General features: G+C 44.4%; 1 protein-coding gene across 8 annotated transcripts in view; it reads right to left on the bottom strand.

Annotated features, from left to right (window-relative positions):
• The window catches only part of ulk4 (unc-51 like kinase 4), a 702,256-nt gene that overhangs the window by 526,474 nt on the left and 157,916 nt on the right, over window positions 1-17,866 (bottom strand). For all 8 annotated transcript variants that reach the window (XM_072283788.1, XM_072283790.1, XM_072283793.1 and 5 more), the window contains one exon: window positions 966-1,044. In XM_072283788.1, coding sequence (XP_072139889.1) covers window positions 966-1,044 — 79 coding nt within the window. The remainder of the gene's footprint in view (window positions 1-965; window positions 1,045-17,866) is intronic.

The following is a 17,866-nucleotide window of genomic DNA, read 5'->3' as shown; positions in this document are numbered from 1 at the left end:
AATAAAAATCATGAAAAGTAGAGGTCCCAGAACAGATCCTTGTGGGACACCACTAGTCACAATCCTCCAATCTGAATGTACTCCCTCCACCATGACCCTCTGCCTTCTGCAGGCAAGCCAATTCTGAATCCACCTGGCCAAACTTCCCTGGATCCCATGCCTTTTGACTTTCTGAATAAACCTACCGTGTGGAACCTTGTCAAATGCCTTACTAAAACCCATATAGATCACATCCACTGCACTACCCTCATCTATATGCCTGGTCACCTCCTCAAAGAACTCTATCAGGCTTGTTAGACACGATCTGCCGTTCACAAAGCCATGCTGACTGTCCCGGATCAAACCATGATTCTCCAAATGTCCATAGATACTATCTCTAAGAATCTTTTCCAACAGCTTTCCCACCACAGTCGTAAGGCTCACTGGTCTATAATTACCTGGACTATCCTTATTACAAACAGCTACAAAGTCAGCAGAGCAGTGGAGAATGTGGGACTGGGAGTCGTGCCAAACCAAATACAACGACATCCTCGACCGCTGTAAAGAACACTATATGCATTCAAGAAAACAATGAAATGCTGCGCTGCCACCACCATCTGTTCTGGCACGTCCTGACAGCGTTTTTAAAAAGCTCCAGTTACCCCGTACACACTACACCGCCCAACCAGTGTTTTCAGATTTACACACTCTGGAGATTGTTTTAGAAAAGCTCTGTTTTCGGGGGAGGTAAATGCCGTTTCAGTGTGGACGGAGGGTCAAAACGTAGAGAAAAAGCTTCAGTTACGGATTTATCCGGTCTAGTGTGGATGTAGCCTCTGACTAGCCTGGTGATATTTTTTCTAGCATTTTATGTTTTTTTTAATTCCAACCCAGTATAATCAGTTTGTAGATCTGACGTATTAAAACTGAGGCACACTAATTAAGAATTGTATGTTGCAGTATCAGATATTTTAAAAAATCCTTACTTCAGTTATTGGGACATCATCCTTCAATACAGTTGTGTGGCAGGCCAGTAAGCCAATCAGACGGACCATTTTAACACGGCTGGAAACAAGAGGATATATGTTAACTATTGGAGACACAAGGCCACAATTCCAAGGGTATCCTTCTACAAACATTTATCACTCAATCAATATTGTCAAAATAGTTTCATCACCGTACTACCCTTTTTGATCTCTGGGGACAGCTCATCTGCTGATGTCTACTATAACCCCAAACAGGAGAAATTCTGCAGATGCTGGAAATCCAAGCAACACACACTATTATAACCTCACTGACTCTCACAGCTACTTGGATTCCACCTCTTCCCACCTTGCTACTTGTAAAAACACCATCCCTTTCTATCAATTCCTCCACCTCCACCACATCTGCTCTCAGGATGAGGCTTTTCATTCCAGAACTAAGGAAATGTCTTCCTTCTTCAAAGACAGGGGCTTCCCTTCCTCCACCATCAACACTGCCCTCAACCACCTCTCATCCATTTTGTGCACATCTGCCCTCATGCCATCACATAATTCTGTAACTTTCGCAACTTCCATCATCTTCAATGGCATCCCACCACCAAGAAAATCCCCCCCACACCACTTCCTGCTTTACGCAGTAATCACTCCTTACGCAACCCCCTTGTCCATTCGTCCCTCCCCAGTGATCTCCCTCCTGACACTTATCCTTGTAAGAGGAACAAGTTCTACATCTCACTGCCATTCAGGGCCCCAAACAGTTCATCTGGCAGCACTTCACCTGTGAGTCTGTTAGGGTCTTGTACTGTGTCCGGTGCTCCCAATGTGGTCTCCTGTATATCGGTGAGACCCAACGTAGATTGGGAGACCGCTTCGCCAAGCACCTACACTCCATCCACCAGAAAAAGCAGGATCTCCCAGAGGCCACCCATTCTAATTCCACTTCCCATTCCCATTCTGACACGTTAGTCCATGGCCTCCTTTACTGTCGAGATGAGGCCACACTGGAGCAACTTGATATTCTGTCTGGGTAGCCTCCACCTGATGGCATGAACGTTGATTTCTTGAATTTCCAGTAATGCCTTCACCATTCCCCATCTGCTTTTCCCTCTCTCACCTTATCTCCATGCCTGCCCATCACCTCCCTCTGGTGCTCCCCCCATTTCCTTTCTTCCATGGCCTTCTGTCCTCTGCTATTAGATTCCCCCTTTTCCAGCCCTGTATCTCTTTCACCAATTTCCCAGCTCTTTACTTCACCCCTCCTCCTTCCAGTTTCACCTATCACCTTGTGTTTCATTCTCCCCTCCCTCCACCACTTAAATCTACTCATCTGTTTTTCTCCAGTCCTGCTGAAGGGTCTTGGCCCGAAACATCGACTGTACTCTTTTCCATAGATGCTGCCTGGTTTGCTGAGTTCCTCCAGCATATTCTGTGTGTTATCTGCAGATTTTCTCTGGTTCAAAATAATTACACTGTTGTTTTTGGTATCATGCTGAATTCAGCAGTCTGCTGGAGTTCCAGTTTCCAACACCAAAATTTGCTTATAATGGAGCACTTCATTGTGTCCAAAAAAGGAGCATGAGAGCAGTGTAGAAATCTTCCCTTCTTTTCTGCTTAGCTATGCTGGTGACCACAGGGAGGTTGTTTCCATTTACTTTAGTACATATTTATATTAAAATGGAGTTTTCAGCAACCCTAAAATTATTTTTATAGCTTGCTTGTATTTATGCTAACTTTTCTGAGGTAGGAAAATAAACTTGGAAAACTTTCTTGGAGTTATGGCACAGCCACAACGCCCGTTGTTGCAAAGTACATCTTATAAAGTTGTTCATGACAAAGGCCTTCAAGCAAAGGAGGCAAAGCTAACATAGGCCTTTCAACACCAAGTTATTACTGCCCTCAAGTGGTCAAACTGAATATATAGTTTACAACTATGTTCCTGAAATTTAGGAAGTTCAGAGGTCATTAAGGATGACAATATCAATCCTGTTGACCATCTTCACGAACAGGCATAACCTTTGAAAAATAATGCATATTTCATTCAGAATCAGAGAGTCATAGCACGGAAGTAGGACCTTTGGCCTATCAAGACCCTGCGGATCTGTTTTTAATGCCTAGCCCCATCTACCCACACCCGGAACTTAAACATCCAAACATCTCTTTTAAGTGCTGCAATCAAACCCTCATCAACCACTTCCGCTAGCAGCTCATTCCACACTCCCACCACCCTGAGTGAAGTAGTTTACCCCAGATACCTGTTAAATATTTTACCTCTGAATATGCTTGACAGTTGTGGCAGGACTTCAATACTATCAACTCTTACAAAGTTAAATCAAGCGACATAGGCAACGACAAGGCTTGGCTTCCAGATGCCTTCTACTGTTGCTTTGAACATCAGAACATGGAGGAGCCATCATGAAATCCCCCAGCCCCCGATGATGCAGTGATCTCAGTCTTTGAGGCTGACATGCAAATAGTCTTCAGGAGGGTGAACCCATGAGAAACGTCCGACCCAGACTGGTACTTGCCCAAGTACTAAAGACAAGAGGTGATCAAGTGAGTGGAGTGCTCACTGAATTCAGCAGTCTGAGGTAAGCACCTGCTTCGAGCAAAGCTCACTTATACTGACACTTAAGAAGATTGTGGTAACCTGCCTCATGACTATCACCTAGTAGCACTCACATCCACAGTGATGAAGTGTCTTGTGAGATTGGTGATGAAACATACCGACTCCTGCCTGAGAAGCAACTCTGAGCAATGGGTCCAGAGCAGATGCCATTTCACCAGCTCTTCACTCAACTCCTGAAACATCTAAATAGCAAAGACTGATACATCAGAGTACTCCTTATCATTTACAACTCAACATTCGATACCATCATCCCCTCAAAACTAACCAATAAGCTTCAAGACCTTGGCCTCAATACACCTTTGTGCAATTGGATTCTCTATTCCCTCACTGGCAGACCCCAGTCAGTTCAGATTGGCAACATCTCCACCACAATCTCCAACAGCACAGGTGCACCACAACACTGTGCGCTTAGTTCTCTACTCTACTTGATCTACACTTATGACTGTGTGGCTCAGCACAGCTCCAATGCCATGTTCAAGTTTGCTGATGACATCACTGTTGAAGGCTGAATCACAGGTGGTGAAAAATCAGCATAAAGGAGGGAGATTGAAAATCCGGCTGAGTGGTGCCATAATAACAACCTCTCACTCAATGTCAGCAAGACCACAGATCTGAATATTGACTTCAAGAGGAGAAAACCAGAGGTCCGTGAGCCAGTCTTCATTGGAGGATCAGAGGTGCATAAGGACAGTAACTTTCAATTCCTTGGTGTTATTATTTCAACGGACCTGTCCCAGACCAGCACGCAAGTGCAATTATGCAGAAAGCACAGCAGCACCTCTACTTCCTTAGGAATCTGCAAAGGTTCAGCATATCATCTAAAGCTAGATGTATATAGTGGAGTATATTGACTGGCTACATCACAGCTTGGTATGGAAGTACCAATGACTTTGGATGGAAAATCCTTCAAGTAGTACTGGATATGGCGCCATCCATCATGGGCAAAGCCCTCCCCACATAGAGCACATCTATACAGAGTGCTGTCTCAGGAAAACACCATCCATCATCAGGGACCCCCACCATCCAGGCCATGCTCTCTTCTTGCTGTTGCCATCAGGAGGAAAGTACAGAAGCCTCAGGACTTACACCACCAGGTTTAAGAATAGTTATTAACCCTCAACCATCAGGCTCCAAAGCAGATAACTTCACTCAATTTCATCATCATTGAAATGTTCCCACAACCAATGGACCCACTTTCAAGGACTCTTCATCTCATGTTCTGATATTTATTGCTTATTTTTATTATTTTTAATTCTTTCTCTCTTTTTTTATTTACACACTGGTTGAATGCCCAAGTGGTCTTTCATTGATTCTATTATGGTTATTATTCTATTATTGATTTATTGAGTATGCCTGCAAGAAAAATGAATCTCAGGGTTGTATATGGTGATATGTACTGTACATTGATAATAAAATTACTTTGAACTTTCACCCTAAACCTAAGGCTTCTGGTTCTAGTCTCCCACAGCCTCACAGGAAAAAGCCTGCATGTATTTATCCCTCATAATTCATACATCTCTAGTGTAGCAGTCAGCATGATGCTACTATAGCTCAGAGCGTCAGAGTTTTGGAGTTCATTTCTGGTGACCACTGTGAGAAGTACAGTATGTAAGTCTGTTCTTCTTGTGAGCCTGTGGGTTTCCTCCCACAGTCCAAAGGTGTACTGGTTAGTAGGTTAATTGTCCTGTGATTAGGCCAGGGTTAAACGTAGGTGGGTTGCTGGGTGGTGCGGCTCGTTGAGCCGGAGGGGCCTGTTCTGCACAGCATCTCTAAATAAATAAAAATAGATCTCCTCTCATTCTCCTACACTCCAGGGAATAAAGCACTAACCTATTCAACCTTTCTCTAGAACTCAGGTCCTCTGGTCCCAGCAACATCCTTGCTACTCTTCTCTGCACTCTTCCAAGCTGACTGATATCTTTCCTGTCAGTAAGTAACCAGAAGTGCACACGATACTTCAAATTTGGTCTCATTAACATCTTGTACAACTTCAACATAACATCCCAATTCCCAGACTGAACGGTCTGATTTATGAAGTCCAATGTACCAAATTGTCTCTTTACGAGCTTATCAACCTGTATGCTACTTTCAAGGAATTATGGATCTGTATTCCTGGATCACTTCTTTCTACCACACTCCTCAGTGCCCTGCCATTCACTGTTTAGGTGGTACACTGCTTTGCCCTGCCTACCAACACCTCATTTCAGTGATAATCTTTGTTGGATCTGTGGTATTGGTCCAAAGATTCTTCAGAAGTCAAGAATGAGGCATAAAACTTGGTGGTTACAGTAGTTTTATTAAGTGTAACAAGCACAATGCACAAACAAGAGAAAAAGAAATTGTCTCCTACTCAGACTAGAGATAAAAGCATAGTCATTGGTAACAACTGTTAGAGTGTGCGAGTGTTAGAGCAGTCAAGACTTGGCTCAACGGGCTTCGGTGAGAACAAGCAGAGGTTAAGGGTGCTGAGTTGTGTGTTATCATTTGTTTTTGATTGTGAAACTTGGGCTTGAGTAAACAAAGTAAAACAAGCTCAGCGAGAAGAGACTGAGTAAGTAACCTAGGTAAGTGTGAAGCTTTCAGAGGGAAGAATGGGTAAGCTTTTCTTTTATCTATAAATCCTTTGTCCTAAGCTCGGTGTGGGCAGGATGGTTAAAGCGGTGGAATGCTCCTGTGAGACGAGGGACTTTGAGGTATCTAACAGTCTTCTCAATGACTACATCTGCAGGAAGTGTATCCAATTTCAGCTCCTGACTGATAACGTCAAGGAACTGGAGCTGGAGCTGGATAAACTCAGGACCATCGGGACGCTGAAAACTTCATAGGTGAACCTTTTACCGATGTGGTCACACCCAGAGCAAAAGCTTTGGAAAGAAGATGGGTGACCACCAGGAGAATTAAGGAGAGAAAGTAGTCAGTGCAGAGTTCCGCCGTGGCCATTCCCCTCAGCAAAAAGTGTACCCCTCTGATACTGATGGTGACCTATCAGGCACAGCAGCGGCCAGGAGAGTGGCACTCTGGCCAGCTCTATGGCTCAGCAGGGAAGGGAAAAGTCAGGCAGAGCAATAGTGATAGAAGACTCAATAGTGAGGGGGATGGACAGGAGATTCTGTGGCTGCAAGACAGATGCCAGGAAGGTGTGTTGCCTGCCAAGTGCTAGGGTGCAGGACGTCTCAGAACGGCGGCAGAATACACTTGGGGGTGGGGGGGGGGGTGCATGCAGCCAGAGGTCTTGGTGCACGTCAGCACCAAGACATGGGTAGAGAGGGGTAAGAGACCTTTACGATAGTGGCTGAGGAACAGGGTTTCAGTTTCTTAGCGTACTGAAACTTCTGCAGGGGCAGAGGTGAGCTGTACAAGGGACAGGTTGCAACTAAACGGGAGGGGGAGGGAGGATCAATACCATAAAACCATAAGACCATATCCTGTCCAGGAAGTTTGTTTGTGCTACTGGGGAAGGTTTAAATTAGTTTGGCATGGGGATGGAAACCAGAGCACCAGGTCAGAAAGTGGAGGGAAGGAGAGGAAGGTTGCTATTATGACCAGTAAAAACAGACAGGAGCAAAGTAATAGATGCCACAGGGTGGATAGTTTAAAGTGTGTGTATTTTAATACTGAGAGCATTATGGAAAAGGTGATGAACTTAGAGCATGGATCTGTACGTAGAACTATGACGTGGCCATTACACAGACTTGGTTGACAGTGGAGCAGGAAGTGGGGTTTAAAGTTCCAGGTTATCAATGTTTTAGAAAAGATAAAGGGGGGTAAGGGGAAGGGGGAAGAGCTGCACTACTAATATCACAGCTGCATTCTAAGGGTGGACATTCACTATATGGGTAGAACTCAAAAATAATTAGGGCGCAATCACTCTGGTGGGATTGTACTACAGACGCCCCAATAGCCACCGGGTTATTGTGGAACAAAAGACAGGTAGACTAAGGTGTAAAAACAATAGGGTTGTTATCAAGGGGGACTTCAACTTCTCTAACATAAACTTGAACCTACTTAGTGCAAAAAGTTTAGATGGACCAGAATTTATTAGGTGCATCCATGAGGGTTTCTTAAATCCTCATGGGTTTAAGTCCTACAAGAGGAGGGGCTGTACTGGATCTGGTGTTGGGTAATGAGCCAGACTACGTGACCAAGATCTCAGTGGCTGAACAATTAGGAAACAGAGACCACAACTCCTTAAATTTTAAGATGGTTAAAGATAAATATGGGCCTTGCAGGAAGGTATTAAATTGCAGCAGGGTAAAGTTTGAGAGCATTAGGCAGGAACTAGGAGGAGGTAATTGGGAAGCAGCTGTTTCTGGGCAAGTCCATATCTGACATGTGCAGGGTGTTTAAAGACCAACTGGACAGAGTAAAGGGCAGGTATACTCCAGTTAGAAGGAACAAAAAGGATGGTAAGACAAGAGAACCTTGGATGTTGAGGGAGGTAATAAATTTAATTCAGAAGAAAAAGGAAAAGTATGTAAAATTTAGGAAGCTAGAATCAAACAAAGCCCTAGAAGATTATACAGTGCCTATAAAAAGTATCGAATCACAGTGAACTTAATTTGGCTTCTTTTGACTTGATCAACAAGAAAGATGCTTTTGTGTCAAAGTGAAAACAGATCTCTACAAAGTGATCTAAATTAATTACAAGTATGAAACACAAAATAATTGATTGCATTAGTATTCACCCCCTTCAAGTCAGTATTTAGAGGATGCACCTTTGGTAGCAATAACAGCCTTGAATCTGTGTGGATATATCTCTATCAGCTTTACACATCTGGACACTGCAATTTTTCCACATTCTTCTTTACGAAACTGCTCCGGCTCTGTCAGATTACATGGGGATCATGAGTGAACAGCCCTTTACAAGTCCAGCCACAAATTCTCAGTTGGACTGAGATCTGGACTCTGACTTGGCCACTCAAGGACATTATCTTGCTGGAAAACAAATCTTCTCCCTGCATCAGGTTTTCCTCCAGGATTTCCCTGTGTTTTGCTGCATTCATTTTACCCTCTACCTTCACAAGCCTTCCAGGGCCTGCTGCAGTGAAATATCTCCACTGTATGATGCAGCCACTGCCTCAACTGCCTCAACAAATCCCACCATCTGTAGAAGAACACTGGAATCAATTGAAGAACGCTATCATCACATCCTGCAAAGAAACAATTAGGTTCAAGACGAAAAAACATCAGGATTGGTTCGATGATAATGACAAACTACTCCAACAACTCACCGACGAAAAGAGAAAAGCTTTCATTATCTTACGAAATGACCAACAATTGGCTACCAAAAGGAAACGCTATCAGGAATCCAAGGCTGCAGTCCAGAAGAGCACCCGAAACCTGAAAAACCAACGGTGGAGGAAGAAAGCTCAGGAAATCCAACAACTAGCAGACGCCAATAACACTCGAGGCTTTTTCAACACAACTAAAGCTATTTTTGGCCCATCCACTCACGGTCAAGTCCCTCTCAAAAGCAAAGATAGTTCAACCATCCTGAAGAGCAATGCTGACATCAATTCTAGATGGAGGGAGCACTTTGAAGATCTTCTAAATCAAACCATCTCATTTGACAGAAATGTGATTAACAACATTCCAAAACAGCCCATTGACAACTCCCTAAGCAAAATACAAACACTTGAAGAAGTCAAGGAAGTCAAGGAAGTCTTGAAAAAAAACAAGGCCGCTGGACTCGATGGAATACCAGCCGAGGTGTACAAAATTGGAGGTAACCAGCTTCATTATCAACTGCATCAACTTTTCATCAAGATCTGGATAAATGAAGACGTACCAGCAGACCTCAGAGACTCAGCAACCGTTACCACCTACAAAAGGAAAGGTGATCGATCCGAATGCGGAAACCATCGTGGAATTTCCCTGTTAGCAACAGCAGGAAAGACCCTTACCCGCATCATGAACAACCAGTTCAAGCCTTTAGCTGAGAAGATCCTTCCGGAGACACAAGCTGGTTTTAGACCATCATGTGGAGCAATCGACATGATCTTCACAATGCGACAACTACAAGAAAAATGTCGTGAACAACTTCAACCTTTGTACATGGCATTCATCAACCTCACCAAAGCCTTTGACTCGGTATCAAGGGAACTCCTATGGGATGTCCTATCCACCTACGGATGCCCTGAAAGGTACATTCGAATCCTGAGACTCCTCCACGTTGGCATGCTTGCCACAGTCATGGTCAGCAACAGTAACTGTGAGCCTTTTTAAGTTCGATCAGGAGTAAAACAGGGATGCGTGATTACCCCAACTTTGTTCACCATCTTCATTGCGACAATCAAGGATGACCTACCCCTAGGAATCGAAATTGTCTACAGAACAGATGGCAGACTTTTCAATCTTGCCCATCTCAAATCCAGAACGGAGACATCCACGAGTTCCCTCATCGAGTTCCAATACGCAGATGACAACAGTGTTGCAGCTCTTTCAGAAAACCACCTACAACAGATTCTGACTTCAACCGTGCATACATGAAACTTGGACTTACCATCAATTTCAAGAAGACTCAGATCATCTATCAACCATCACCAATTGAGACAAATCGGATAGAACCATCAATTCAACTTGGCGAAACAACCCTGGAAAATGTGGACCACCTTCTGTTTCTTGGAAGTCACCTCTCCTACAATGTCAACCTTAATGACGAGATCCAACATCGTCTTAAATGCGCTGGAACAGCTTTTGGACGTCTCCGAACAAGAGTCTTTCATGATAGTGACATCCGAACAGACACCAAAATCTTAGTGTACAAAGCAGTGGTAATCTCAACACGCCTGTATGTATCAGAAACCTGGACAACATACCGACGACATCTGAAGGCACTTGAAAAGTTCCATCAAAGCTGTCTTCGAAACATCTTAAATATCAGCTGGGAAGATAGAAGAACCAATGTCAGTGTGCCAAATGAAGCAAAAACAAGAAGCATTGAAGCCTACATGATCAAGAACCAACTAAGATGGAGAGGTCATGTTGTTCGGATGAAAGACGAACGTCGCCGAAACAAATCTTCTACTCCCAGCTTAAAGAAGGCAAACGTAAAAGAGGCAGACAACAGAAGAGATTCAAAGACGTCTTAAAAGCCAACATGAAGAAATGTAACATCGACATCAACAATTGGGAAACCAATGCCAAGGACAGGAAACTCTGGCAAGCCATCATCCAAGAAGGAACAGCAACTTTCGAAGCCAACAGATGTGCAGAATTAGAAGAAAAGAGAAGAAAATGGAAAGAGAGGCAGTAACAACAAAAGCCTGATCTGCCATCTGGATCGACCTGTCCTGAATGCCGAAGAACTTTCAAAGCCAAGATTGGACCCATAAGCCACTTGAGAGCCCATAAATAGATCAACAGAATGAAGACCATCATCCTCGACCTCGAGGGATAACCACGATCATGATGCAGCCACCACCATGCTTTATGGTAGAGATGGTGTGTTTTTGATGATGTGCGGTGTTAGTCTGATGGCCAAAAAGCTCAATTTTGGTTTCATCAGACCACAGAACTTTCTTCCACCTGACCTCAGAATCTCCCACATGCCTCTGGCAAACTCTAGCCGCGTTTTCATGTGAGTTTTTTTCAATGGTGGCTTTCTCTTTGCCACTCTCCCATAAAGCCACAACTGGTGAAGCACCCGGGCAACAGTTGTTGTATGCGCAGTCTCTCCCATCTCAGCCACTGAAGCCTGTAACTCCTCCAGAGTTGTCATTGGTCTCTTGGTGGCCTCTCTCACTAGTCCCCTTCTTGCACGGTCACTGCGTTTTTGAGGACAGCATACTCTAGGCAGATTTACAGCTGTGCCATATTCTTTTCATTTCTTGATGACTGTACTCAATGGGATATTCAGTGACTTGGAAATTTTCTTGTATTCATCTCCCTGCTTGTGGTTTTAAATAACCTTTTTACAGAGTTGCTTGGAGCGTTCTTTTGTCTTTATGGTGTAGTCTTTGCTCGGATATTGACTCGCCAGCAGTTGGACCTTCCAGATACAGGTGTATTTTTATTACCATTAATTGAAACACCTTGACTGCACACATCTCCAAAAACAGATCTCCATTTAACTAATTATGTGACTTCTAAAACCAACTGACTGCACCAGTGATGATTTGGTGTGTCATTTTAAAGGAGGGTGAATACTTAACAATCAATTATCTTGTGTTTTATATTTGTAGTTAATTTAGATCACTTTGTAGAAATCTGTTTTCACTTTGACACGAAAGGCTTTTTTTGATGCTGATCAGCAGAAAAAGACTTTCGTGTCAAAGTGAAAACAGATTTCTACAAAGTGATCTAAATTAACTACAAATATAAAACACAAGATAATCAATGTTGTAAAACAATAAAACATAAAAACTTCCAGGGGATGAATACTTTTTATAAGCCAGAAAAGAACACAAAAAGGGAATTAGGAAAGGCAAGATGGGCCAAGAACAGACCTTGATAAGTAGGATTAAAGAGACAGTCTATAGATATACCAGGAGCAAGAGAATAAGTAGGAAGAGGATAGGACCATTCAAGGATAAAGGAAGGAATATTTGCTTGGATGCAGAGGATGTGGTTGAGGTCCTTAATGAGTATTTTATGTCAGTATTTATCAAATAGAAAACATACAGGGTAAGGAGCTCAGTGCCAAGAGTATTAAAACGCTGGGGCATTTTGAAATGAAGGAGACATGAGGAAATCTGCAGATGCTGGAAATTCAATCAACACACACAAAAAATGCTGGTGAATGCAGCAGGCCAGGCAGCATCTATAGGAAGTGGTACAGTCGACATTTCGGGCCGGGACCCTTGATGAAAGGTCCCGGCCCGAAATGTCGACTGTACCTCTTCCTATAGATGCTGCCTGGCCTGCTGCGTTCACCAGCATTTTTTGAAGTAAAGGAGGAGGTATTGTTGGGAGCCTTAAAGAGTGATAAGGTGGTGCATAAGTCCTCAGGCAAGTGAAATTACTGCTACACACATCAAAGTTGCTGGTGAACGCAGCAGGCCAGGCAGCAACTCTAGGAAGAGGTACAGTCGACGTTTCGGGCCAAGACCCTTCGTCAGGACTAACTGAAGGAAGAGCTAGTAAGAGATTTGAAAGTGGGAGAGGGAGGGGGAGATCCAAAATGATAGGAGAAGACAGGAGGGGGAGGGATGGAGCCAAAAGCTGGACAGGTGATTGGCAAAAGGGATATGAGAGGATCATGGGACAGGAGGCTCAGGGAGAAGGAAAAGGGGGAGGGGGGAAATCCCAGAGGATGGGCAAGGGGTATAGTCAGAGGGACAGAGGGAGAAAAAGGACAGAGAGAGAAAGAATGTGTGAATATAAATAAATAAATAACGGATAGGGTACGAGGGGGAGGTGGGGCATTAGCGAAAGTTAGAGAAGTCAATGTTCATGCCATCAGGTTGGAGGCTACCCAGATGGAATATAAGGTCTTGTTCCTCCAACCTGAGTGTGGCTTCATCTTTACAGTAGAGGAGGCAGTGGATAGACATATCAGAATGTGAATGGGATGTGGAATTAAACTGTGTGGTCACTGGGAGATCCTGCTTTCTCTGGCGGACAGAGCGTAGGTGTTCAGCAAAATGAGCTCCCAGTCTGTGTCGGGTCTCGCCAATATATAGAAGGCCACATCGGGAGCACCGGACGCAGTATATCAAACCAGCCAACTCACAGGTGAAGTGTCGCCTCACCTGGAAGGACTGTCTGGGGCCCTGAATGGGTGGTAAGGGAGGAAGTGTAAGGGCATGTGTAGCACTTGTTCCGCTTACAAGGATAAGTGCCAAGAGGGAGATCGGGGAGGGACCAATGGACGAGGGAGTCGCGTAGGGAGCAATCCCTGTCGAAAGCAGGGTGGGGGGGGGGAAGGAAAGATGTGCTTAGTGGTGGGATCCCGTTGGAGGTGGCGGAAGTTACGGAGAATAATATGTTGGACCCGGAGGCTGGTGGGGTGGTAGGTGAGGACCAGGGGAACCCTATTCCTAGTGGTGTGACAGGAGGATGGAGTGAGAGCTATACACAGCCTCCTCTACTGTAAAGATGAAGCCACATTCAGGTTGGAGGAACAACACCTTATATTCCGTCTGGGTAGCCTCCAACCTGATGGCATGAACACTGACTTCTCTAACTTCCGCTAATGCCCCACCTCCCCCTCGTACCACATCCGTTATTTATTTATATTCACACATTCTTTCTCTCTCTCTCCTTTTTCTCCCTCTGTCCCTCTGATTATACCCCTTGCTCATCCTCTGGGCTCCCCCGCCCCCCCCCCCACTTTCCTTCTTCCTGGGCCTCCTGTCCCATGATCCTCTCATATCCCTTTTGCCAATCACCTGTCCAGCTCTTGACTCCATCCCTCCGCCTCCTGTCTTCTCCTATCATTTTGGATCTCCCCCTCCCCCTCCCACTCTCAAATCTCCTACTAGTTCTTCCTTCAGTTAGTCCTGACGAAGGGTCTCGTCCCGAAACGTCGACTGTACCTCTTCCTAGAGATGCTGCCTGGCCTGCTGCGTTCACCAGCAACTTTGATGTATGTTGCTTGAATTTCCAGCATCTGCAGAATTCCTCATGCTTATGAAATTACTGCTGGAGCCTTTGCCAATATCTTGGCGTCCTCTCTAGCCACAGGTGAAATCTTGAAGGACTGCTGAGTCGCTAATGTTGTTCCATTATTCAAGAAAGGAACCAGGAATAATCCTGGAAACTATAAACCGGTGAGTTGCACCGGTGAGTTACTGGATAGAATTCTTAGGGATAGGATTTATGAGCATTTAGTTAACCATGGTGTAATTATGAGATTCACCATGGCTTTGTTGTGTCTTAATAATTTGATTGAGTTTTTTGAAGGGGTGACGAGGGTGAGAAATGAAGGTAGAACTGTGGATGTTGTCTACATAGATTTTAGTAAGGTATTTGACACATTGCTCATGGCAGGCTCATCCAGAAGATTAAGACGCATGGGATCCATGGTGAATTGACCGTTTGGATTCAGAACTGCCTCTCCCAAATTATAGACCAGTGAGTCTTACATCAGTGGTTGGTAAGTTAATGAAAAAGATCCTGAGAGGCAGGATTTAAGAACGTTTGGAGAGGCATAATATGATCAGGAATAGTCAGCATGGCTCTGTCAAAGGCAGGTTGTGTCTTACGAGCCTGATTTAATTTTTTGTGGATGTGACTAAACACATTGATGAAGGTAGAGCAGTAGATATAGTGTATATAAATTTCAGCAAGGCATTTGATAAGATACCCCACGCAAGGCTTATTGAGAAAGTCAGGAGGCATGGGATCCAAGAGGTCCTTGCTTTGTGGATCCAGAACTGGCTTACACACAGAAGGCAAAGAGTGGTTGTAGACGGGTCATATTCTGCATGGAGGCTGGTGAACAGTGGTGTGCCTCAGGGATCTGTTCTGGGACCCCTTCTCTTTGTGATTTTTATAAATGACCTGGATGAGGAAGTGGAGGGACGGGTTAGTAAATTTGCTGATGGTATAAAGGTTGGGGGTGTTATGGATAGTGTGGAGGGCTGTCAGAGGTTACAGTGGGACATCAATAGGATGCAAAACTGGGCTGAGAAGTGGCAGATGGAGTTCAACTCAAATAAGTGTGAGGTGGTTTATTTTGGTAGGTCAGATATGACGGCAGGTTATAGTATTAATTGTAAGACTCTTGGCAACGTGGAGGAACAGAGGAATCTTGGGGTCCAAGTCCATAGGACACTCAAAGCTGCTGCACAGGTCGACTCCGTGGTTAAGAAAGAATATGGTACATTGGCCTTCATCAACAGTGGGATTGAGTCCAAGAGCCAAGGGGTTATGTCACAGCTATATAGGATCCTGGTCAGACCCCTCTTGGAGTACTGTGCTCAATCCTGGTCGCCTCACTACAGGAAGGATGTGGAAACCATAGAAAGAGTGCAGAGGAGATTTACAAGGATGTTCCCTGGATTGGGGAGCATGCCTTATGAGAATAGGTTGAGTGAATTTGGTCTTTTCTTCTTGGAGCGACAGAGGATGACAGGTGACCTGATACAGGTGTACAAAATGATGAGAGAATTTTTCCCAGGGCTGAAATGGCTAACATGAGAGGGCACAGTTTTAAGGTGCTTGGAAGTAGGTACAGAGCCGATGTCAGGGGTAAGATTTTTTATGCAGAGAGTGGTGATTGCATGGAATACACTGCCAGCGATGGTGGTGGAGACGAGTACAACAGGGTCTTTTAAGAGACTCTTGGGTTCGTACACGGAGCTTTACAAAACAGAGGGCTATGGGTAACCGCAGGTCATTTCTAAAGTAAGAACATGCTTGGCACAGCATTGTGGGCCAAAGGACTTGCATTGCGCTGTTGGTTTTCCATGTTTCTATGTCCATAAGATGCCAAGAGCAACACCCCTCCATCTCTGGGAATAGCTTTCATTGCCCTGGCAGAGGAGTCATGTAGATTTTGCCAGACCATCACAGACGCAAGATTCCTGGCAGTAGTGGATGCAGCTACAAAGTGACCGGAAGTCACGGAGGATATAACAAAATAGATTGATGAAGGTGGAGCAGTGGATGTAGTGTATAAGGATTTGAGTAAGGCATTTGATAAGGTTCCCTGTGCAAGGCTCCTTCAGAAAATAAGGAGGCATTGGATCCAAGGACACCTTGCTTTGTGGATGCAGAATTGAATTGACTACAGAAGGCAAAGAGTGGTTGATGGTTTGTATTCTGCATGGAAGCCTGTGGTGTTCCACTGAAATCTGTTCTGTGATCCCTCCTCTTTGTGATTTTAATAAATGACCTGGATGAGGAAGTAGAAGGGTGAGTTAGTAAGTTTACTGATGACACAATGATTGGGGGTGTTGTAGATAGTCTGGAGGGTTGTCAGAGGTTACAGCGAGACATTGATAGGATGCACAACTGGGCTGAGAAGTGGTAGATGGAGTTCAACCCAGGTAAGTGTGAAGTACTTCATTTTAGGTGGTCAAATTTGAAGGCAGAATATAATATTAATGATAATGGCAGTGTGGAGGATCAGAGAGATCTTGGGGTCCGTGTCCATAGAACACTAACAGCTGCTGCACATGGTGACAGTGTTGTTAAGATGGTGTATGATGTGTTGGCCTTCATCAACCGTAGGATTGAGTTCAAGAGCCGTGAAGTAATGTTACAGCTATACAAGAACTTGGTTAGACTCCCCTTGGAGTACTGAGTTCACTTCTGGTCATCTCACTACAGGAAGGATGTGAATACTATAGAAAGAGTGCAGAGGAGATTTACAAGGATGTTGCCTGGATTGGAGAGCATGCCTTATGAGAATAGGTTGAGTGAACTTGGCCTTTTCTCCTTGGAGTGACAGAGGATGAGAGGTGACCTGATAGAGGTGTATAAGATGTTGAGAGGCATTTATCATGTGGATTTCCAGAGGCTTTTTCCCAGGACTGAAATGGCTAACATGAGGGGGCACAGTTTTAAGGTGGTTGGAAGTAGCTAGAGAGATGTCAGGGGCATGCTTTTCCACACAGAGAGTGGTGAGTGTATGGAATGGGCTGCCGGCATCAGTGGTGGAGGCAGATACAATAGGGTCTTTTAAGAGACTCTTAGATATGTACATGGAGCTTAGAAAAATAGAGAACTATGCAATAGGGAAATTCTAGGCAGTTTCTAGAGTAGGTTACATGGTCGGCACAACATTGTTGGGCTGAAAGGCTTGTAATGTGCTGAAGATTTCTATGTTCTATAAAAGGTAGTGGTTGAAGGGACTTATTCTAATTGGAGGTCTGGGTTTAGCATTGTCCACATGGCTTTGTACTGGGACTTCTGCTGTTTGTGATATACGTAAATAACCTGGATGAAAATTTGGATGGGAGTTTCCAGATGGTACGTAGATTGGTGGTATTGTGGATAGCATAGAAGACTGGCAAAGAATGCAGCAGAATAAGGATCAGTTGCAGATATGGATGGAGAAATGGCAGATGGAGTTTAACTCAGCCAAATGTGAAGTGTTGCACCTTGGTGGGTCAAATGTAAAGAGATAGTGCACTGTTAAGGGCAAGACAATGCAGAGGGATCTTGGAGTCCAAGGTTATAGCTCCCTCAAGGTTGGTAGGCTGACTGAGAAGGCATATGGTCTGCTTGTCTTTATTAGTCAAGGCATTATATTCAGAAGTCAGGGAGTCATGTTGCAGCTTTATAAAACTAGATAGGCTGCATTTGGAGCACTGCATACAGTTCTGGTCACCCCATTTTAGGAGTTGTGTCAATGTCTGGAGAGGGTACAGAAAAAGTTTACCAGGAT

Source organism: Mobula birostris, chromosome 19 (assembly GCF_030028105.1).
Source record: "Mobula birostris isolate sMobBir1 chromosome 19, sMobBir1.hap1, whole genome shotgun sequence".
Lineage (NCBI taxonomy): Eukaryota > Metazoa > Chordata > Chondrichthyes > Myliobatiformes > Myliobatidae > Mobula > Mobula birostris.
Note: the sequence above shows the minus strand (reverse complement) of the source record. Positions and strands in the feature narration are given on the sequence as shown.